This window comes from Labrus mixtus, chromosome 22 (assembly GCF_963584025.1).
Source record: "Labrus mixtus chromosome 22, fLabMix1.1, whole genome shotgun sequence".
Lineage (NCBI taxonomy): Eukaryota > Metazoa > Chordata > Actinopteri > Labriformes > Labridae > Labrus > Labrus mixtus.
The window spans coordinates 2710787-2734485 of NC_083633.1; the positions used below are offsets into that span (position 1 = coordinate 2710787).

A 23699-nucleotide genomic window follows, 5' to 3' on the forward strand; every position below is an offset into this window, starting at 1 on the left:
AAAACTGCTGTTCCTCCAATTGCCTCTTCTGGTGGTCTCTAATGAGTCATTCACCTTTGATCCCGTTGTTAAAATGCACAACTTTACAACACAAATAAACATGTTTTTTTATTTTTTTTATTGAACCTTTATTGAACCAGATAAATAACTCATTGAGATCAGGATCAGGAAGGGTGACCTGGCCAAAAGGGCAGCAGCACATGTCATAAAAAGCATTACATGATGAAGAGACAGTTTACAAACAATAAGTTAGGAGAGAACAACAATTTACAATGTGAAAATTGATTTACAGATAAAGTGCAGAATCTTGATCACAGAGTACAATTCAGAAACACAGGCACTGTCCAATTGTCTCACGTTTTTAATCTTTTAAGATCGAGCCAAAGGCTTCAAGAGCTCCACCATTTTCAAGTCATTTTGAAGAAAGTTCAATGCGGTGGGAGCAGCAAAACTAAACACTCTTTTCCCAAGCTCAGTGTGGACACGAGGCACAGACAGTTTAAAGACATCACAGGAACACAAGGCATAGTGGCTTCTGGTTCTTTGAAGGTATGAACATAAATAAGAAGGCACCAAACCAAGAAGAGCTTTATAAATAAGCTTCAGCCAGTGTATATGCCTGCGCACCTTCAAAGATGGCCAATGTGAGTTAGTGTACAGGTCACAGTGATGAGTGAAGCGTCTACAACCAGTCTTACAAAATGTTATTTTCTTCTGCTATTCTGGAAAACTTAACATTGAGGAAATGTATTTACCACAACGGTTAAACGTTATTAAGCCAGTAGCTTTTACCTGAAAAATAAAATATAGACTTTAGACAAAAGTAATGCTCAATCATGACTTGAGTGGGCCTCCATACATCTGTAGTGGTGACTGTGTCTCTTCCAGACACCCTGTCCTTTACCTGCATTTTAATGTTTTGGTTTTCTGGGTGGGGAGTGGATGTGCTTCCCCCTGCCAATGTCAGTGTGAAGGTGTGTTTAGGAGTGGATACAATTCAGTTATTGGTTGTGATTCAACCCCCGGCTAATAAGATTGATGTGGAAGTAACGGCAATAACTTAAAATATAATCATAGTGAGGTGAGACGAAACGCTACACGGATAAACCTTGTTCAAAAACGAGGGTTGGCTCTCACTCATGGTTGCAGAATTGGCCTGCATTCTGTTGGACATACAGATGTCATACATCAGTGGTTAGCTTGTGCTAGCATGTAGCAGTATTGCAGTGTATGTACAAGCAGGAAACTTACACACTACTCACCTGCAGTGAGTGTGCACTTCTGGGGACGGTGAGCCCAGGAGGAGGGGCCCAATTTGGATGTTGTGTTCACAAGCTGCAACAAACAATGCCACTGACTCTACCTTTACATAAGACATCAGTAGAACACTTTAATGAACCTTTTTGTTGAGTTGAATTACTGAACTAAAGAGGTTGGTGTTGTTGGATCCTTTTGGAGATATTTTCATGCAAATGTTAGTCAGTTGATGTGACTGTATGTAAAAATGTTTCCTGTGGGCCAGAGAATGGTGTGAGGATTGTTGAATGCTTTACTCCACAGACAAGTGGAGGGTCTATAATTATAAGAAAACAAATTCTATGGGGCTTCCAATAGCCTAGTGGGTATGATGTGCACCCAATTTACATAGGGTATAGTCCCCTTTGCTGCGGCATGGGGTTCAAATCTGACCTTTGCCCTTTGCTTAATGTCATCCCCAACTTTCTTCTCCCAACATTTCCTGTTGTTGTCAGCTGTCCTATCCAATTAAGATGAGACAGGTCCAAAAATATACATGTTGATGTAAACAAGTTCTACTGGCCAGCTAGTGGGGAGTTGACCATTTGCATCAATGTCTCTTAAGCTTTTAATTTAAAATAAATGAACAACTTCAGTCAGCTGACACCAAAAATACAACTTTGTTTTCTAATTATTCAATTAATAATTAGTAGGCATGACTTGTATGATATAACTTTAAACTCTTGTTCTTTGTTTTATCAGGTGACGCTTGTCCACTCAAGCGAGGCTATCACAGTCCTCCGTAGGCTAAACAGAGAACAGCCTGATAGGACTATCTTAAAGAGCCTCTTCCGCTCAGGTTCAATCTCTGAAACTACCATCTGTAATATTTGTCTACGTCAAACCAACCAGCCACAGTGCAACTACACTGACCTCCGTACTGGTGACCCGTGGTTCTGCTACAAGCCAAAGGAACTGAGCTGTGATACCAGGATGTACCACATAAACGGAGGATTGGGTATAAAACTCAAGGTTAATGAGGCGAACCTTTTCAAAAGGTGAGGGAGCACAGCAATAGAAACGATGCATCTAGTTTTACATGTAATGACTATAAACAAAGTGTAAAGTATGTCTCACCTGGGGGGAAATGTCGTGTTTGTAACTACAGGAGGCAAAGATGAAATCTTAAGATGTTTATAGTGTAAGATGATACCTATCAAAACACTTAGTCTGAACAATTAAAGTCTCTCTCATCAACAAAACTATAAAGTGTATCTTTAGAGTCCAAATATGGAGGCAAAGTAATTTATGATGACTAAATCACATTTGACATTTACATATTGTAGTGTGTTTAAGAGATTCTTAATCATGGGAGCTTTTCCCCCCAGCAATGTCAACATGCAAGTCTTCATTCAGGCTTCAGGACCGGCCAATGTTACTGTGCTGCCTCAAAGGAAAGGTAAAGCACAACTTTTCTATTTTCAACTTTAAAAAAAATCTCCATATGACCTTGAAAATAAAAATGGTTTGGTAAAAATGTATACAACCTAACTCTCTGTATTCAAGCAGATATACATATAAGTAAAAAATATAAAAATAAACCAGCTTCTATCTACAAAACTGAGGAAGAGCTGCAAGTGCTTATCTCATTAACTCAGTACCAGTGTACTAATAAAAAACTCAAACCACTTAACATCTGTAAATATTTTACTTTAAATAATAAACATTGTAAAATAAAAGGCATTTGGTAACATTTTCCTTAACCACAATAAACATGTGCATTCGAGACATACACTCACTATATTGTAGTAAAGCATAAACTTAATCTTTTGAAAAACATCAAAGAACTCTGTAGAAGCCATTTTAATCATGGTCCATTAAATTTAAGAATTTTGATTTCAGTTCATGTTAATAAAACACAACATTTAGATCATAAGAAATAAGAATATCATTTACAGTAAATATTTCAGAATTAAGTAACAGATTGTCTCCTACTAAGTGATAAAAACTGTTTATGAAAGTTGCCACTACAAATGCTTTTGTGACATACGTATAATGTCCTCATTAGTGTAAAGTAAAATGAGTAAGGTAAAGCAGAGACCTTGTTTTGGCCTTTTTAGGGGATCTGTTGACAAATTATACAACAATCGTTTAATAACCAAATGCTTATTTTGATCAACAATTCTCAGAGCAACCCATGGATAGTCTAGGCAATGGGATGTCTGGACTCTCTGGGTATTACTACCAGGGTGTGTGGCGATCACTAGGTGGCACCAAAGTCCACCAATTCAACAACTCCTCTGCCATCAGTCAGTGTCTGAAAGGAAAGGTGGTCCACCTGTATGGAGACTCCACCGTCAGGCAGTGGTTTGATTACCTTGATGCTTCACTTCCAGGTAGTTGATACACAGTGATTTCAGCCAACAGTTTAATTGTATTTATATCACAGCTTAATCTGCTCCTTTTTTCATACTTTCAGATGCTAAAGAGATAAACCTGAATAATCCAAAGAAAGTAGGAACTTTCATGATATGGGACAATGCAAAAAACATCTTGGTGAAGTTCAACTTACACGGTCCTCCTCTTAGTATTTCCGTCCTTATCCCAACCAGTGAGCTGCGTTACATTGCCAATGAAATAGATGATGTAGTTGGTGGCTCCAACACAGTTGTAATTTTTGGTATCTGGGCCCACCTCACTCCTTTCCCAATGCAATTCTACATCAGAAGGCTTTACGGTATCCGCAGGGCGGTGATTCGTCTGTTAAACAGGGCTCCAGACACGCTGGTGGTCATCAGGACTCCACACCTCAGAGGTACAAACCCCTATAAATTTGCCTTTAATGACTGGTATGCTATTCAACAGGACAAGGTGGTCAGAGCTGTGTTCAAAGGACTTAATGTTCAGCTGGTGGATGCCTGGGAGATGGTTCTGGCCCACCACCTGCCTCACCACGTTCACCCACCTCCTCCCATCATTAAGAATATGGTTAACATTATATTGTCCCACATGTGCCCCCAATAGTGCATTTAATAATAATAATAACTTTATTTATATAGCACTTATCTAAACAAGGTTACAAAGTGCTTTACAGAACGCATTCAATCAAAGAAAATCAAACATACATGAAAAGTGCTTCACAAAAGAATCAGGATAAAACATTGGTGAGTTATAAAAATGTATTAAATTAATTAAAGCAGGACATTAATTACTAATCAATTGTTAAAAAGGCCTTCTTATAAAAATGAGTTTGGAGCAAGGATTCAAAAATAGGAACAGTTTGCCAGCCTAATTTCTAGGGAGTTCCAGAGTTTAGGTGCTCTGATGGCAAATGCCCGGTCGCCCTTGGTAACCAGCCTAGATCTAGGAACGACTCTTGATGATCTAAGATTTGGCTCGGAGCATAAGGGGTTAAAAGTTCTTTAACGTTAGACCTATATAGTTAACGCTAGACCGTGTTGTGTTTTAAAAGTTTTTAAACTAATTTTTAAATCAACCCTGTAAGTAACGGGCAGCAAATGGAGGGAGGAAAGGATTGGGGTAATGTTGGACCTGCAGTTTGCATTTATTAAAATCCGAGCAGCAGCATTTTGCACTTGCTGGAGTCTGGCCATTGAGGACTGACTAAGGCAAGTCAAAAGTGAGTTGCAGTAGCCCAAACATGAAAAGACAAAGGCATGAATAAGCTTCTCTAGAGCAGGGAAAGACAGAGTTGATTTAATTTACTAATGTTTCTTAGCTGGTAGTAGCAGGATTTAATGAGATTATTGATGTGCGGAATGAAGTTAAGCTGTGAATCAAATGTAATACCTACATTTCTACCTGTAGATTTTATATTGGGTGTTAGAGGACCAAAGAGCAGCTTGAATTTGCTTGCTATATGATCGGGGCCAAAGAAAATGACCTCTTGTCTTCCCTGTATTTAGCTGCAGACAATGACAGCTCATCCATTTCTCGATGGGGGCCATGCACTCCACTAAATTGTTTAAGCGGCTGATCTTGTCTGACTTGAAGGACAGATATATTTGCGCATTATCAGCATAACAGTGATAGGAGACCCCCTCAAAGTAATTCATAATATTTCCAAGTGGGAGCATATGAAGGGAAAACAAAACTGGACCAAGAATTGAGCCCTGTGGCAGACTGTATGTCAATTCAGATCAATTCAGACAGAAAATCCTCTATTTGACAGGTATGACCCAAACCATTTGAGTGCGGTTCCGGTGATGCCTACACACTGATCAAGTCTATTGGCTAGATTTTTATGATCAATAGTATCAAATGCTGCGCTTAGGTCCAACAGCAATATAACCAAACATTCCCCATTATCATCAGCAAATCGTTTGTAGCCCTGATAAGAGCAGTTTTGGTACTGTGTCGTTTGAGGAACCCTGATTGAAACTTGTCGCAGATGTCATTATTGTTTAAAACAGATGTCAGCTGGCTAAAAAAACACCTTTTCAACCTTTTCAAGAACCTTAGATATGAGCGGGAGTTTGGAAATGGGTCTATAATTCTCTGGAAGTGATAGATCAAGGTTAGGCTTTTTGAGTAAGGGCTGGATGCTTGCTTGAATTTGGTTTATTAGGGATGGATGTTTTAAGATTTCTCCAGTTAAGACACTATCTACAGATGCATTAAGACTGGGAGCTGGTATGTAAGGGCGCGGTCACACTGGCCATCAGTACCGTGCCCAAGCACGCTTCAACGCTAAATCTCCAGTTCGTTTGGACAGTGTGACCGCTCCGTATCTTGCTCAGGCACGGTACATTTCCTTGGCTTTGGCACACTTCGGAGAGGTGTGCTTCGGCACGGTCAGGGTTGGGAAGTAACGGATTACATTTAAAATTTAAAATACAAAATAAGAGTAACTGTTAGTTACAGTTTAAATTGGTGTATTCTGAATACAGTTACTTTCTCAAAAAAAGGATTACTTGTAGGGATTACTTTATGGCACTGCACGCTAGTTGCACTGTGCGGATGCAGAAGCAGGTAGCATTATGTGCGCAAGTACGCTTCAAGTCAATGCGCGAGAGCACTTTCCACACGCTCTGCCGGCTGAGAGTGCTCACATGCGGGGAAAGAAAGGAGGGTTAATGTCCGCCGGCTCGCATGTTGCTTGTCCTACACTCACAAACAAGCCCTATTTTAAATTGTGTATTTTTACAAGGGCTTTCTGCATAAATGTTAGAGGCTCAGTGGCTGTAGTTTGGACATGCAGGGCAGAGAAAGCTGCTCTATTTTAATATACTGTAACGTTCTGCTTAGTGAAGTTACGAGACGTTATTCAGTTTCCATGGGTTTTATTTCCCAAACTTAACACAGGCTACTGTGGGTTGTAGCCAACGCCAAAATAACAAACCTACAGTCTCTCTATGAGTAACGGTACTCCCCAGCTTAGCTACCGCACACACACTCACACAGACACACACACAGCGCGCAGTCCCACCTTTCCCTCAAGCTCTCGACCAATCACACACTTGATAACCTGCGTAGAACACTGTCATAGGCACTTGAAATAACTGACAGGCTTACAACCTCTCAGAACACTGTTGTCAATCTAACACATTCACTGACATTAGGTAAAACTCAGTAACTGCCATAACAGTCGTTATCTTAACATGCAAAACAGTTAACAACATGAAATCTGATCCTTTACAATACTCATTTTATGTGCTTGACGATTTTTTAAAATCATTTAAATATTGCTGGGTGATCAATAACATTTTTCTGTGGTGTGACAAATACATATTTATTAATGCCTTACAGACTTTAAAGGAGCCACTGTACTCTTAGAGTATAACAAGTGGCAAAATGAATGATGTGTTCCAGATCGCAAAAAAAATATTACGATGTTGTGGAGAAATGTAAAGCCACCTACTGTACAACAATGGAGGGAAAGGTTAAAAAGTGTTTATGAGATGGAGAGCATAACAGCCTGACTTCAACTAAAGACAGATGTTTTCAAAAATAAATGGAAACCAGTATTACTTCATTTTCCAAGATAGATTAAGATCACAAATGCTTAATGTACTTTCTAAATGCAATAGGTGTTGGACGGAGGAAGTCAAGAATATGAGGATACATATGCTTAAACATATGGGGTATTAAGTATTGGCTGAATTGAAGTTTTGAGAGATACCTGTGCATGTGGTACATTTATGGACTGACCAGATAAAAGATTATCAGTGTCTTATGTTTTGTTTTTCCACCTGCTGTATGACCCATATTTTGTTTGTTTTTGTACATGTATGTATTTTGATATGATTGAAATGAACAAAGCAACTTTGAAATAAAGCCCAAGTTAAAAAAAAAATTAAAAAAAATTAAAAACTACCATTGTGTCCAGGTGGGCAGTAGATCATTAGACAGAGGACAGGTGAAGTGTAGCAGTTTTTAAACATTGAGGCCTCAAAGCTAGAGAATGTATCTGTTGAAATAGGGCAACAATTAAAACAATTTTAAAAGACAACAGCTAGACCACCACCTCGACCACTTGCTCTGGGTGAGCTGAAGTAGTTGTAATTAGTAGGACATAGCTCAAGCATCTGGCTGGAAATGTACTAGACTGTTAGTGATGCACACGAAGATTATAATTACAGATCCTCCCTGGATCCACACCGAGAACTGTCCTTATCAGGTATTTCTTTTTTATCTTAGCATTGCCACAGTGGGTGCGTCATAACTTTGTAACTGAATGTCTATATAGTGTGGAGCTGGACTGCCCTTCTCTGGGCTTTGCTGCAGACTTATATTTCAATCTGTACATTTGCTCCTCCTATTTGCAAAAGGAATAATAAAATGCCAACAAATACAACTGAATGACTCAAAGGTCTTAAACAAGATTAAACAATCTCTCATTACAGAAATTTCCAGCACACATATCAATTCATAATCTCCAGTTCAGGGGACACTTAAGGGCCCAAAAAATAAATGATGATCCAAACGCAAAATCAGAAACATTCCAGTAGATGTAAAGTCATTTAACTGAGATAAAAGGAAGGCTAGATATAAGTCTATAGTTAGCTAATGTTATTGAATCAAGAGTAGGCTTTTTAAGAAGAGGTTTAATTACAGATGTTTCAAATGACCGTGGTACAGTCATCTGTATAACTTTAACCACTCATACATGAAAACAGGGGAGAGAGAGCACAAAAGAGAGTGCATCCGTGCAACATCACAAAACTCCTGTTTGAAAAAGAAATCCCTCTCAACTCCTGAGGAGAGACAAGACACAGGAATATCAAGAGAGCAGTATCACATCAACTTCAGAGAAAGAGAGCGAGAGAGAGAGAGAGAGAGAGAGAGAGAGATGAGTATGGAGTTAGATCAGTCTCAATATTCATGATTGCACACATAAGGATTCACAAATGTATTTCAATGCACACACAAAATATTTATAGTTCTATATGAATGTAAAAAAATCAGAACAATGCTATCCTTAGAAAAAATCCTGTAAAACTGTTTTGATTCAGGCTACCGCCTGCAGGGTTTGAGAATATATAGCTGGTGTATGTTCCTATCAGTAACTGCATCTTCCTGTTTTCTCTTTTTAAAAAAAGGCAGTCACCAAAGACAATCATATAGAGGGTAGAATGAAGGGAGGCAACATTGTTGGCAGTGAAACCCTCCCTCTGAAAACCCAATGACTTTTTGTGTTGTCTTGATGCTTCTTGTTACGACAGGTTGTCTGTTATATGTTATATATGTCTATCATTGTACTAAAACTCAGAGAAATAAACTTATTTTTATTATTTGATCACCATCACATTGACAAGATTTCACCACTGTGTTCTCTCCATCTCCATATTTTACATTTCACTGCACATCTGTATGAGCATGTGACAAATAAAAGTCTTGAATCTATTAATCTCTACTGAGGTAAGACATAATGTTCTTTATTTTGTTTAAGGGTATCATTTAACCTTTTTTTATTTTATTTATGTTGTGTATACAACATGTTTCTATTTGTGTATTTTGTAGGTAGCTTTTCTAAACCCCTTTTATGCTGCTGAATAATTCTTTGCTTAAACCTTTTGGAGGATGTACTCCTGTGTCACATTTACTCTGTTACAGCATCAATCTATTAAATGATTACATCAGTTTTAAAAAAAATCACGTGACAAATAGTCCTCCATTTACAGTTTTTTATATGAAAGAAGTTCAAAGGTAAGAATGAGCTATTTGACCAGTTTAAATTAAATTACTGTAGACATGGTATCACATGTGAGTCACAGAGTTGATCAGGTTGATTAAATGTATCATATCTAAAATTACACATCATGATTTTTAGAATAATTGAATTTTTTAATCAACAAAGTAACAAGTGAAACTGAAATAAAAACATTGAGGAATAAATGGAACATAATTAGAATCTGAAATGTAATTGTGTTAAAGTATAAAGTAACAAAATAGTACCAATTAAAAAGTTAATTTAAAAATAATCTTTAGTTAGGCTAAATGTATGTTTCCTCCATGCAGGCATTACTGTGTGCCTGGAGGGAAACTAACCCGACCTTACATACAACCTATTTTCCACAAATTACTTCACTACTTCATGAGATCAGATTTCCTGATCATGTAACATTAACACACCTGACTGTGAAAATTTGACGCTCAGTGTGAACTAGGGCTGTCAGCAGAAGCAAATTTTTTTCGATTAATTGAGGTCCCAAATTAATGCAATCTTTTCATTTGAATCACCATTAATCTCATGATATTTTGTCCCTTTGGTCACACTGTGGATAAGCCTCCGTAGTGTCTCTCTATAGGCACAGTGATGGAAAGAACAACACAGCTGCATCTTTGAATGTCTCATTTCAATTGTAGACAGCTTAGTTTAAAAGTCAAATGTAATATCCACCATTTGACATCAACATTTCACTATTCTTACTGTTCATTTTAGCTGTTATATTTGTTTTTTTGACCTGTAACGAGTTGGCTTTTTCTGATCCACAAGGTGATCCTTACTTTATACCAAAATAAAAGCAGGGTTGAATTCAAACAGCAAGTACTCTCAACTTAAGACAGTACACACATTTAAAATAAAGAAAACTTCTGTTAATAATCTGTGACTAATTTAAGTGTCTTCAAGAAGGATTCATGATAAACTTAACACAGAGTCTGTTTCCCCTTTTTGTTGTTTTAATCCATTACCAGAGGAGGACTCACCATGTGCCTAAAAGGATTTATGAGTAACCATGTCAACATGAAACTTCTGAAGACCTGTGTCATCCTTTTCCTTCTGACTGTGTTGTTCTTTGTACTAAGAAACATGGACCTGCTGCAGGTGAGAACTGGGATTAGTGGCAACACTTTAAAGGTGGACTGATGATTTTTTTATGAGTCAGATTACAGGGGACTATTTTCAACAGTGTCTTTCAATGTACTCTTGACAACATTCATGGTTTTTATTTGCAAATGAATCACTGGGGGATAGGGTAATGGGGTGGGGGTAGTAGTAATGAAAAAAAGAAAAGCTGTGAATGCATTAATGACATACACACACATACTTGATGCCATCCCTGCATAATTTGCACCTTGGGCCACCTGTCACAAAAAGTCCTTACAAAAGACATCAACTTCAAGAAACAGAAAAATAATCACAGATTTTTACTTTATTGAGCAGTTAAAAGGTCAAAAGTAAGGTCAGTTATAAAAGGTCTATAATGCTCTGTAGAACAAAAAAAAAAGCAAAGTTAGTGACCCCTGTCCACTTTTTGGAACCATTTAAACCCACTATAATAATTATTTTTGAACCTATGGCCATAGTAGCATAGAAACGTAAGTTTTGTTGTTATAGGCAATCAATCTGTAGACCATACTTGTAGATTTTACCATTTTTTTTAAATCATATTTTTCAATTTTAGCCCACCAGCACAAATACATGAATTTTTTTCTAGTAACCACATGGAACAGTGTTGAAGCTCATACAGCCCATAATAATAAATGAGTTCAACTAAAATGATATGTGAATGTAGATATGGTTGTCACAGAGTGATGTATGTGTGTAAAAATAAATTAGTGTGTATGTGTGTGTGTGCATATGTGTGTATGCATGTGTGCAAATGGAGGAAAAATAATAAATATTATATGTTTGTGTGTGTATTGTGTGCCTGTGTGTGTGGGAGGGGTCATGTTTCTCAGGTTGTCTTTTTACTTCAATCTGAATTATGTTTCTTATAGTGCTTTCATACTTGTGCAAAACTCCTGAAAAACTGAGCTGCTTGTGTGAACACAATGCACAATTTTCACTCATACTTCACCCGGAGTTCCTCCTCCAGCCTCCTAGTATTTATTCTGCAGAAAGTCAGAGTGAGCTGATGTGAGAACGCAGCAGGATATAATCAGGAGAATTCACCTTGAGGGAGTGGGTGGTGACGTTTATTTTGGTTTAGAGAGGCAACCTTGACACCTTGACTTTGATCTCAACTCTAAAACAATCAACAAATATTTTTGATGTAATATACAGTCAAGGACTCTGTGAATGGGGAACTAAACACAGATTTTTAGATGTACAATGCATCAAAGATGCACCTGCAGAGCAAACCGTGAAAAGGCTAAATTTGTTTTGAAAACAACCTCTACACGTTTATGCAGATTCAGTTGCAGCCACATCTATAAATACATGCACTTTGTGGTACTGGTCATTTCACCCCTGAAACCATGAAAACATATACAACACAGGAAGCTTTGGAGCGAATGATGCTGGTCGTTGGCCTTTGCCAGGCTTGCCCTTGTCACTGCTTATGTTTGCAGTTTTCATGGACAGGATCTCAAAGTGCAGCCGAGGGGAAGAGGGTTTCCAAATGTGACCGTCAGAATAAGATCGCAGATTTAATTCTTGTTCAAAGTAATCCTATATTATTTGTTTGGGAATTAGATGGGGAAAAAAACTTTATAGGATCATAATAATGACTAACATATTAGTGATCATATCGAAACAACAATGGTCTTTTTACATTGCCTTCTGATAAGCAAGTGAGATTCTCTACTCTTTGCTACACAAACAGAATAATGCATGAAGATAAATGTTGTTGGTAATCTGTAACATGTCCCAGAAACACTCCTTCTAGTCTAGTATATTGTATGTGTGTGTTATAAATATATATATATATATATATATCTATATATGTGTATTTTTGTTTTGGAAAATAGTGCTATTAATGCAATAAATGGCATTTGACAGGGTTAAAAGTGTGAAAATTAATACATATTATATAGTTATGAGCAGGGCTGAAGCTGATTAAAAGGTTGAAGTCACTTTGATTAGAAATTGCTAAAAGTATTTATTCATGGAGACACACACACACACACACACACACACACACACACACACACACACACACACTTACTCCTCTCCCACAAGCCTTGCTTGATAATGTTTGTTGCTTAGATTAGTTTATGATAGTTATTTGTTTGATTAAATCCATTGATTTTTATTGGTGTTGCTTTGTTTAAATAAATTCTGTTATAATTTTAAGAGAGCAGTCGTTTGTGATTACTGGGGTATTTGCATTGTGATATAAGCTGGGTGCGAAGGCTTTGTGTACGGATTTCACGCCTTCAATTTATTAAATATAGTTATTAATTATTAATAATATTAGTAATTAAATAACTGATTTGAGACTGATTTGAGTGATATTTTGGTTATATTTCCCTGAGTACAGGGTGGTGCCCCAAAACGAGATTAAACATAGTTTAATGATATTTTATTTATATTATTAATAATTAAATATAATTATTAAAGAATATAACCAAAGTTGACTTGATACAACCCCAACAAATGGTGCCCCGTGTGAGGCCTTCAATAAACCAGCTTTATTGCACTGTAAATGCACAGTAATCCGAATTTTTAATCCTAAAAGAGATCTTTCTTGAGAAATTTCTCTTTTCTTTTGAAGATTCAGTTTTTGCTTGATTGTTTATTCAAAGCAGACATCAAGCTGTGACTTAGTCGTATGTTGTTGGTCAATAGGTAAGGTAATACCCATTGTCCTCTTTGTTGTTCAGACAACAATTGAGCTTGTTGTGTAGCTAATACCTAGGCCAGTTTACCAACAGGAGTGAAATCTCCTCATAAAAATAGATTGTAGTAACTAGTGCTCAGGTTAAGCTTACTCATCACCTGCGGTTTTTCCTTTTGTCTTTGTCGGCTGTACACAAAAGTCCTGTTCCTAACAAAAGACAGAATGGGTGAGGAAAGCCCACATTACTCAGGGGCTGAGGCTCCCTGCGGATCAGACGATCGTTCCATTCAAGACGTAGTTGCTAATCTTATCCACCTCCCTATAGAGCAGCTCGACAGTCTGAACTCCTACACTCTCAGTACATGTGAAGAGAAATTGAAGGGCTTGGTTGAATATGCAAATCAACCAACTGGGAAACCAACATGCACAATTTCAGATGTTCTAGGCGAAAATCTCCTCCTTTATCAGCACAAATCAAATGTGCAGAATAAGATACACTGGGAAGAGCGAGCCCGGGTACAAGAAGAAGGACAGATCCTGCGGGACGACTTCGAAAGAATGCAGGATAGACTAAAGACCTTGCAGGAAAATTGCAAGGCCCTGCAGGAGGAGACTAAAACACTGCATGAAAGCAGCAAACTGGCCGAACAGAAGAAACGAAGTGACACGGTACCCAGATTTCAGGATAGGCAGGTAACTACTGCAGCCCCCAGAACATGTTGAAGGATCTGGAGGAGAGGGGAAGATACCGCCAGGTCGACCCAGGCACAAAAGCGCACACGTCCTCAGACTACCTGGTAAAGAGCTGGGTGAGTCTGGAGTCCCCAGACCATGAAGCACTGTCATGGGGAAACGCCCCATGGCCCCCACGTTCCACAATACGCTTTGAGCCAAGAGAACCCTCACCCCGCAGGAAGAGGGACTTTACGCCCCCTGGAGACAGGGAGGAGCTACGGGTCCAACCGGGCACCAAACATTACCTGTCCCACGATAGACGGCAACGTCTGAGCCGAACACAAACCCTGCCATGGTTGCAACCGTACTACCGTGACAACCACAGGGCTTACGATTCGTCAGACGACTCGGACGGCCCTCGCCAGCCTTCAGGTCAGGGTCTGCGAACCAGGCAGATAGAACCTCAGGTCAAAGATCTGAAGCGCTTTGACCCAGATAGCCCAGATTCAAGTATTAACGACCACCTTAGAGAAGTTGACCATTGTCTCCTTGACCTGCCTCATGCATCCTCACATGAAAAACTGAAACGGATCTGGAAGACTGCGGCTAGGAGTGTCCATGCTTTCATGGGGGACACTCCCACCAAAGGTCCGATCCTTGCAGAAAGGAAACAAATCTATTAGTCAGCACTTACAAACTCCCAAGCAGAAAGTGTTGGACATGTTTGAACTAATTCAGGGAGCACAGGTAAGCATGGAGCAAGACACATCGTCAGGATATGACTCCTGGACCAAGCCCCTCAAGAGATCAAACAACCCTGCTGAAAAAGCTCAGTAAAGAACCGAGCAGCCAGAATAACCCAAGGACTGAGGAAATAAGTCTAGTTTTCCCTGATTTTGACTGTCACGGAACGCCCCAGTTCCCTGACAGCTGTGACACCCTTTCACACCTTCACAGGTTTGAATCACCACATAGGAAGGGGGGTGACTTCTCAGCCCCCAGAGGCAGAGATAACACCAGGCCCCCTCCTGTTACCTGTAGGTTCCCATCGCAGGATTCACAGCTGAGGAATATCCAAACCTCAGATGACTCGGATGGCTCCCTTTTACCCAGAGATCAAAGAATGCGCATAAGGGTCATTGAATCTATGGCAAAGGATGTAGAGCGGTTTGATCCAGATAACTCAGACCGCTGCATCGATGATTACCTCGGAGCGATTAACATGTGTCTCAGTGATGTACCTGATGCATCCACAAGAGAAAAACTCAGATACCAGTACTCTGCGCTCTGCAATGCTTTGCGCCAGGAATACTCCACCTACATTGACCCTGCATCTGCCCTTCTCAGTGCTTTCAGTGTCTTGCACCAGAAGCACGAGGCCCCCAAAGATGGCGCCTAAGATCTGCATATTTCCAGGGACGTAAGGCTCCAGGTTTGGAAGAGAACCAAACTTTCAAGTCCATCTTCATGCACAATCTGCATGGCTGCGTGCGGTCAGATGTCGCCATGCATAGTCATACACATCAGCTTAGTATGAAAGAGATCAAGAGATTCGCACAGGCGGTTTGGCTGACACGCTTACGTCACGTGACACGTGAGGGCAACAAGTTGCCTCATGCTAGGAATAAGCATAAGAGACCACGTCACCGGCAGAATAGAGAACAGAGGCAGGGGGGTGAAGGTGGGACTCAACCACAGAGTAGGTTCCAGCCTGGAGAACTGAGAACTACCAGATCCGAACTGAACTCTCGGTATGGCCGTAGCCTGAGACAGAAGGGTAGGTATAACCAGAGTTCCGAGGAGCTCCCTAAGGAAGCAAGTTCTAACAGTTCTGCCAGGGAGTTGGAGCGCATGAAAGAGGTGGGATGTCAATGGGTCTCCCTCGCTTACAGAGAACCCAATTCTGACTCCACATAGGAGTGGGGGTGTAGCCCCATTCCGGAAACACAACAATGTCACTCTACCGACATGAATGTTTCCTAGTCCCTGTTTTGTGTTTTGACATTAGTAGGGAGACACATAATGTACATGTACATTTACACACCTACATGCCACAAACACCTTCCCACAGGCTTACTCCTGCCCAGGCTAGGAGTTAGCCCACAAATCTACACCTGATACTCTTCTCTTTCTCTCCTCCTCTTGTCTGTTTGTTTCATTTGTTTTGTTAAAGAATGCACCTTGAGTAGCAAAGCTTTGCTAATGCCTGGTTATGTTTTATGCCTAGCTTTAGACATAGTTAGACAGTCTGCCCAGACTTTGTCTCAGTGTCTGCCCAGACTAAATGCCTCTAAAATGTATGGATTTTTGCTAAATAATATTTGAACACTTGTCTCCTAACACATGGACTGTTGGCCCTATTTGCCCTAAAGACTGTGACCCGCAATCCCATTCTTCAGGACAAAGGGGGGATGTTGGGCCACGCAGGCTTAGGACAGTCAAACAATGGACTTGGGCCTGCACCTCTGTGAGAAGCCTCATTTGAGTTATTCACTGAGATCACAAAGAGGCCTAAAAGGACTCTTTATCCCAGAATCCCCTGCGGTACTTCACACCTACGTGTGGCGTAAAGGGGGGGACCGGAACCTAAGGGAGACCCCACAGGAAGGTGGCCAGGTGACAAAACTCTGAGACTTCCATTGCTCTCTCTCTTTCCACGCGCTGACTTCAAGTGTTCGGAGACACAAGCTCACCTCCTGTTTACTGCAACAATCTTCCTTTGTTTTAAGTTTTGGCGCGCAGGTAATCCGCGGTCGGCAGTGTTCTGAATTCCGAGCTCGGATTGTCTCGTGAACGCATCTCAGTTTCTCGGAGAGCGTCAGACTATAACAGATTATCAGAAAGATAACGGTCTTATTCCGTCCTGCAACGAAAGGTCATCAACGGACATCTTTCCACTCGATGGAGAACCAACGAAGCCACTCTTGCCGTAAGGGACCCTCGCCGCCATCAGACGCCTCTGCACCAGGACGGACAGAAGATCTGTTTTATCTCCGGACTCCTTTTTCCTTCACCAATCGCAGGCAAAGCGATTCACAAGTGAGGCTTAATTAGGTCTGGGCAGAATTAGCTTTAGAGAGTGTTTTTAACAATTGTTTGATTGAAGCAGAAACTGTATTTTTTCTCTTTCTTGGACCGCTGCGTCCTGAGTTTTACCTGTTTAAAACTCTTGTTGTTCCCGTTTCGGACCGCTGCATCCTATATGTGTTTAGCGTAACAGCGTATTACTCTTCTGATCAGAAAGGCCAGTGTAAGCCATATTAACTTGAATTCGGCCATTGGTTTGTTTCTGTGAATAAAGGGAATTACTCCGAGTTGTAGCGCGGGATTCGGACTGTTTTCAGGCCTCTTCAGGCACGCATTTCTACTCTCCTCTACGCTCCTCTTTTATCCTCTTTTCTTCCCCTTTGACTAACAGACACATACACATATTCCCGTGTAGACGTACATCTGGAGACTAACTCCACCACCGCGCCATTACGCACATAGGCTACACACACACACACACACACACACACACACACACACACACACACACACACACACACACACACACACACACACACACAGATCTATACACTCGCAGCCATCCGGACGCCTCAGAGACACAGATCGTGTAGGGCCGAACTCGGTCTCTTTTAGACATTAAGGCCACATTAGGTCTTTGTTAGGTGTGCGCCATCGGAAGGGCGACCACGTGGGATGAAGCAATCCCCCCCCTTCTCTCTCTCTTTCAACCACAGACACAGGCACAGACACAGACACACACACACGCACGCACCCAGGTCTTTGTTATTAATAATTAAATATAATTATTAAAGAATATAACCAAAGTTGACTTGATACAACCCCAACAACCCTAAACCGTAACACCCTCCTGTTGGTGGGTTGGCAGTGGTGGCCTGATCACTGTCCATCTCTTCCTCCTGACTTCCTCCTGACTGTCTCCTCTCTCCAACCAACAAGAGGCTTTCTCAGCCACCTCCCCCATCCTGCGGGCTGCAGTCTTCCTCTCCTTTCCTGTCACACCTGTAGCCGTTATCAGCAGCCACGTTTTACAACCTCTCTTCCTGCAGGACTCAGGACTGTGGATTAACATCTGGTTTACTTTGTACCAAGAAACAAAGGAACTGATCAATGATTTAAGTCTCCCTCTCAGACAGGCTCTGGAAGACAGGATATTATGAACTTTTACAACACCTGGAATAAACAATCGAGCGGAAACAGAACACTCTGCTATCTACGAATTGACCCCAAAGACATGAACTATGACCGAAACCAGTCTCTGCAAAGTCGTAAAATTGACCATCTGTTGAAGGACTGCTGAAGAGCTGAATTAAACCACAGCGTTCAATTCTGCATCAAATGAACATTTATGTCTTTCTTCATCTAGATATTTGTAATCGTCACATTGAATGTATTATAATCATCTTTTTAAACTCAAAATCTGATCTTCAGAACAGGAATAAGAGTTATATTATGTTTAATAGGAACTTGACGTGGAGCACTATTGCCATCTAGTGTTAGAATATCCATGAATACGTAACCTTCATAATTATACATTTAGACGTGTTATAAAGCATACTCTTTGATATTAGCTGTAGAAGGTGTTATTTAAAGACACCAATTTATTTTCCTACTTTATTAATATGTCTTATTAAGAATGCTGACTGTATAACATGTTTTTGTTCACCTACAGGCTGGGATTAACTGAGGATGTTCCCAGATGGTGTGATTTTCATCTCAACATCAATCTGATAGAAATGTTTGTCTAAATATATGACGTGAACCTACATCAACGTGGATCTGATAGAAATAATATCAAAATGAATGTATTGTGACGTATATATGTTTAGATTCTTATTCTTAATCTTATTGAGTAAACTTGGTTTAGTTTAAACAATTGTCCTCCGGTCAGAATGGGAGTAGCCCGTGGGTGGCTTTTCTCCTGCAGACCCCCCTCTTCTCATCCAGCTGATAAGAGCTCACACTGAGCTCAGATCTTTAGTTTTAGTTATAGTTTTGGATTGTGAAGTTTAGAACTTCACCTCTTGCTCGCTTCTCTTCGGACTTCGGTCCGAATCACTTCTTTTAAGTTTGTGCCGTAGAGACGAGTCTCTGCCGAACTTTCTTTTTCACGCACAATTTTTGGAAACATCAATTCTTTCTGGCTCAAGCAAGGTTTTTGAACTTTCTTCTATAAAGTCTTTGCTCTTCAATTCTGAACGCCAATTCCTTAGTTTGGATTCATCAAGATGGCCATCCGGTTAATCTGAATTGGAAATCAATGTATCAAAAGACTCTTTAATAATTTTTTCCTGTTGGATCCTCTTGGAGCTTCTGAGACGACGGCTGAACCAACGTACAATCTCCATCCCAGCTGCATACTCCGACCAAGGTGTTAAGGCATCTAATCTGGCCCATGGACCTCAGGAACCGCTTGCCAGAGACTGAAACGCGGGACCAGCCGGCGGAGTTCAATTGAACACATCTCACAGTAAGACTGCTGGTGGCAAGGTGTGTTGGAATATTGAGTCTTGAGTCGTGTCTATTCAGAGCCCTCCTTTAAATCCAAATAGAATCCAAAAATTCTTTTATCAACTTTTTCCTTTTTGACCATTTTCTGATTAAGTCATTCAAACAATATTGCATCTTATCTCATTACTAAATATATAATGTCACCATACATTTTAATTGGATTATCCTGATCATACTAATCATATTTTTTATCTGTTTCATCTATACATTATTGTTTACCCCTTTTATATTAAATTTTACACATAAAATTCAGGACTTTGTCTGTGTGTTTTCTTGTTTAACATTTCCAGAACTTACTTCTTTCAAGATATGAAACTGACTCATTAATTAATTAACTTATACTATTAAAGTTATTTTCTTCCTTTAACAGGAAGTGGTGCCCCTTCTTAAATACGAGGTTAAATAAAGATATAACATCTTAATAATTTAATTATGCTACACACCCATGGCTGTGATAATCCTCTACACTGACTGAGCCAGGAATCCTCTACATCTGACTTCGATTGGGAATAGCCACGCCTGCCAACCTTTCCCCCAACAGTCTTGCAAAAGGTCTTGGTATTTTGCGCTCTTTTTTTCAAAGGCAAGGTCGTAGACTTCTTCCCAATGGACTGTAAGCTCAATGAGTATGATTTACTTTGCCTCATTGGACACAGGACTACATCTGGCCTCAGGGTTGTCTGGATGACCTAGGGGAACTGCAGTCTTCCTCCCAGATCTTGTTTCATTTCCCATGATTGGGCTTTTTTTAGCAGGTTGTTTGTTGTCCCTCCATCACAAACCTGATGAGTGATGGTGTTGGCTTCTTTTGAATATGACGTCTCTTGAGTCTCTCCTGCTCCAACGTGTTAGCTAGTGTCATTCCCAGAGGGGAAATTTGGGCGTTGTGTCGAGATGTGTTTATATAGTTGTTCTGAGTCATATATGAGGTCATCCTTTTAGCTAATGCTAAAAATAAGATTTTGACTTACACACTTGAGAGTGAGATTGTTCTGAATTGGCTGATGGAAGAGTTCTCTTCCTTTGGCACAAAAACAGCCCTCAGCTTTCTTCAAGCATGATGGAATACTGCCTTTTTTCCAGATCCTTCACAACAGCTTCCATAGCCTTGGAAGGAGCATCTTGCACTTCTTATATACTTTGTAGGATATACCGCTAGGTCCGGGGGCAGATGCTGTTCTGTTCTGGCCTTCTTCTGATGATGATTTGTTAAAGGTTGAAACACCATTTCAGATTAAAAGTGAGTGACATGATTGGGTACAAAAAGAGCATCGCAGAGTAGCTGAGTCTTTGTGAAGTGGGTAGGGGTTCACCACTCTGTTCAAGACAATGGTGCAATGATTTAAGAATTATGGATTTTAACAGTTTCAAGATCTGATACCTCTTAGTTATATTTTCATTCAAATATGGGGTTAGCATGTTTTGCAAATAATCATATTTCTTTAAGTACATTTTACAAAATGTCCCAACTTTTCAGAAACTGGGGTTGTAAATAAACAAGGTACTCGGGCCAATTTCTTCACCCCTGGTTCTCTTGAAATTTAAATATAGGAATTTGTATTTAAGGCCCATTTCTGGTGCATGATTAACCCATCACTTATATAAACCTGGTCTAAAGTCAATAGTGCAGTGTTGTATTTTTGAAGCATACCTTGTTTGATAGAAAGATGCCCATACAGAATCACATTTGAAGAGTTGAATGTCCAACCAGGGCCTGGTTTATTTAAATGTCTTCCATCAAATTAGCAATGTGGCCAGAGGTAGACAATCTAGTTGAAAAAATTCAAACGTGTTATTTGGTTGTGCCACCATTATGCAATGAAACTTAGAAAAAGTGGGATGGAGCATGCCGTGTTAATCATGCACTTAAGATCAAGAAATGTAAACAACCATTGCCCTTAGGTATTGTTTTCCCTCAAAAATCTCTCATCTTTTTTCAGTTTATTTTATCTTAGTAAATTTGTTTGATGCATCTCTGTCACCATCTCTCTTTTTCAACCCCTTGCCAGCTAAATTATGAAGAAAACTCTGCCATCGTCCTCAAGAAAGTGACCTCTGCACCTTCCTCTGCTCCTCCCACTGTTCCTCGCACTGCTCCTCACACTGATGACTTCTGCACCTTCGAGCCGCTGTCTTTGGCAGATGCTAAGGAGGAACGCATGTTATTAGACTCCATTCCTTGGCCTGAAACTCCTCTTCTGCCAGCTCCTTTTTTATTTGACCAGACAAGTGATCCCGCCCACAGCACCTTCACCATTCTCCCAGGGAGGGGAGGAGTAGACCGGCATGTAGGAGACCAGCTGGAAGTTATGATACAAATGTACGACTTCCAAGGTATCCCCAAGAAGTCTGGAGGAGATGTCTTACTTGCCCGGTTGCACAACAGGGCACTTGAAGCAGGTGTGGCTGGACGAGTGGTGGATCACCTTAATGGCTCCTACTCTGCTGTATTCCCTTTACTCTGAGAAGGAAGCGCACATGTTGAGGTAAAGTTCAAGGCTTTCTACTAAAATGGTATTGTAAAACAAGTGATGGTAAAGGAATCACCTATTGCAATGTGATTGTCCTGTAGGTCATTTAATTCATGGAATCTAAACCATTTTCCCTGACTTACTTTTGCAAACAAACAACAACATAAAAAGTAAAAGAAAAAAGACATTGTGGTAGTTTTAAAAACTGCAGTTCCTCCAATTACCTCTTGAGGCAGTCAATTCAATTCAAATAGCTTTATTGGCATTACTGTGCCAATAAAGCTATCAGGGCTCCTGATAGCCTAGCAGTTATACACATGCCCCCTTTACAGAGGAGATGGTCCTCTTTGTAGCAACCTGGGGGGGAATCTGACCTTCGCTCATTGCCGAATGTCATCCCCCTCTCCATCCTTCTAACATTTCCTGTCTGTTGTCAGCTGTCCTATCTACTAAAGGCGAGACAGATGAAAAAATATGACTTTAAGTTCAACTTTCCAGCTAGTAGAGAGTTTACCATTTCCATCAATCTCTCTTATGTTAACATTAAATAAATTATTAACTTTAGTCAGCTGACAACAAGAATAGAAATTAATTATCTTGAAAACATTGTTTTAACAATCAAATTATACACATAAAAAATAGCAGGCAAAGGGTGTATGCTATACCTTTAAAGCTCTTGTGGTTTGTTTTATCAGGTGACGCTTGTCCACTCAAGCGAGGCTGTCACAGTTCTGCACAGGCTGAATAGAGAACATCCTGAAAGGGTTCTCTTTAAAAGCCTCTTCCACTCAGGTTCAATCTCTGAAACTACCTCCTGTAATGTTTGCCTACGTCAAACCAACCAGCCACAGTGCAACTACACTGACCTCCGTACAGGCGACCCTTGGTTCTGCTACAAGCCAAAGAAGCTGAGCTGTGATGACAGGATTAACCACATGAGAGACGGATTCAATGTAAGACTCAAGGACAAAGAGGAGAAGCTTTTCCAAAGGTGAGGGAGCACAGCAGTAGAAAAGTTGCATCTAGTTTTACATTTAATGACTATAAGTATATAGTAGGTGTCACCTGGTGGAAAATGTTGTGTTTGTAACTACAGGTGGCAAAGATGAAATCTTAAGATGTTTATAGTGTAAGATAATACCTATCAAAATACTTATTCTGAACAATTAAAGTTGACACTCATCAACAAAACTATGAAGTGTATATTTTCAGTCCAAATATGGAGGCAGAGTAATTTAATAAAACTAACGTGTTACCATTTGTCAAATCATGTTTGACATTTACGTAGTGTGTTTAAGAGATTCTTAATAATGGGAGTTTTTTTCCCCCAGCAAAGTCAACCTGAAAGTCTTCATTCACTCTTCAGGACCGGCCAATGTCATGGTGCTGCCTCCAATGAAAGGTAAAGCACAACTTTTCTACTTCCACATTTTAAAGATATCCATGTGACCTTGAAAATAAAAATGGTTTGGTAAAAATAAATAAAACCTTCCTCTTTGTATTCCAGCCAGAGCATTGGCGGAATGAAGTACTACACAATAAAAAAATAAAAAGTGACAATAGCTGTGTATCTCTTTGCCTTGTAGAAAAGATATCCCATATAAGGAAAAAATAAATAAACTAACCAGATTCTATCTACAAAACTGAGATAGAGCTGCAAGCATTTATTTCATTTACGCTCAAAACAAGATTTTGAGTTATATTGATTGATATTGATATTTTAAGTACTATTGTACTATTAAAGAGGACATATTATAGCCCTTTTCCACCTTTTCAAACAGTCTCCTGTGGTCTAAATGAAACATCTGTG

At 39.9% G+C, this 23699-nt stretch overlaps 1 protein-coding gene and 1 long non-coding RNA gene across 4 annotated transcripts in view; one reads left to right on the forward strand and one right to left on the reverse strand.

Annotated features, from left to right (window-relative positions):
• The window catches only part of LOC132956315 (uncharacterized), a 295674-nt gene extending 278092 nt beyond the window's left edge, over positions 1–17582 (reverse strand). Inside the window, exon 1 of the long non-coding RNA XR_009666005.1 lies at positions 17259–17582. This is a non-coding gene — a long non-coding RNA (uncharacterized LOC132956315). The remainder of the gene's footprint in view (positions 1–17258) is intronic.
• LOC132956295 (NXPE family member 3-like) overlaps positions 1–22769 on the forward strand; it is a 146927-nt gene extending 124158 nt beyond the window's left edge. Inside the window, exons 2-7 of one of the 3 annotated variants that reach the window (XR_009665999.1) lie at positions 375–549; positions 1999–2294; positions 2625–2695; positions 3426–3632; positions 3716–4321; positions 4545–5392. Coding sequence is in view for 1 of the 3 variants with exons in the window: in XM_061029670.1 (XP_060885653.1) it covers positions 1999–2294; positions 2625–2695; positions 3426–3632; positions 3716–4051; positions 22585–22637 (963 nt within the window). In the remaining 2 variants the exon portion in view is untranslated. Of the gene's footprint in view, positions 1–374; positions 550–1998; positions 2295–2624; positions 2696–3425; positions 3633–3715; positions 4322–4544; positions 5393–22584 lie in introns of those variants that run through there. The other 2 variants (XR_009665998.1, XM_061029670.1) reach the window with 2 other exon arrangements.
• Positions 22770–23699: the final 930 nt, after the last annotated feature.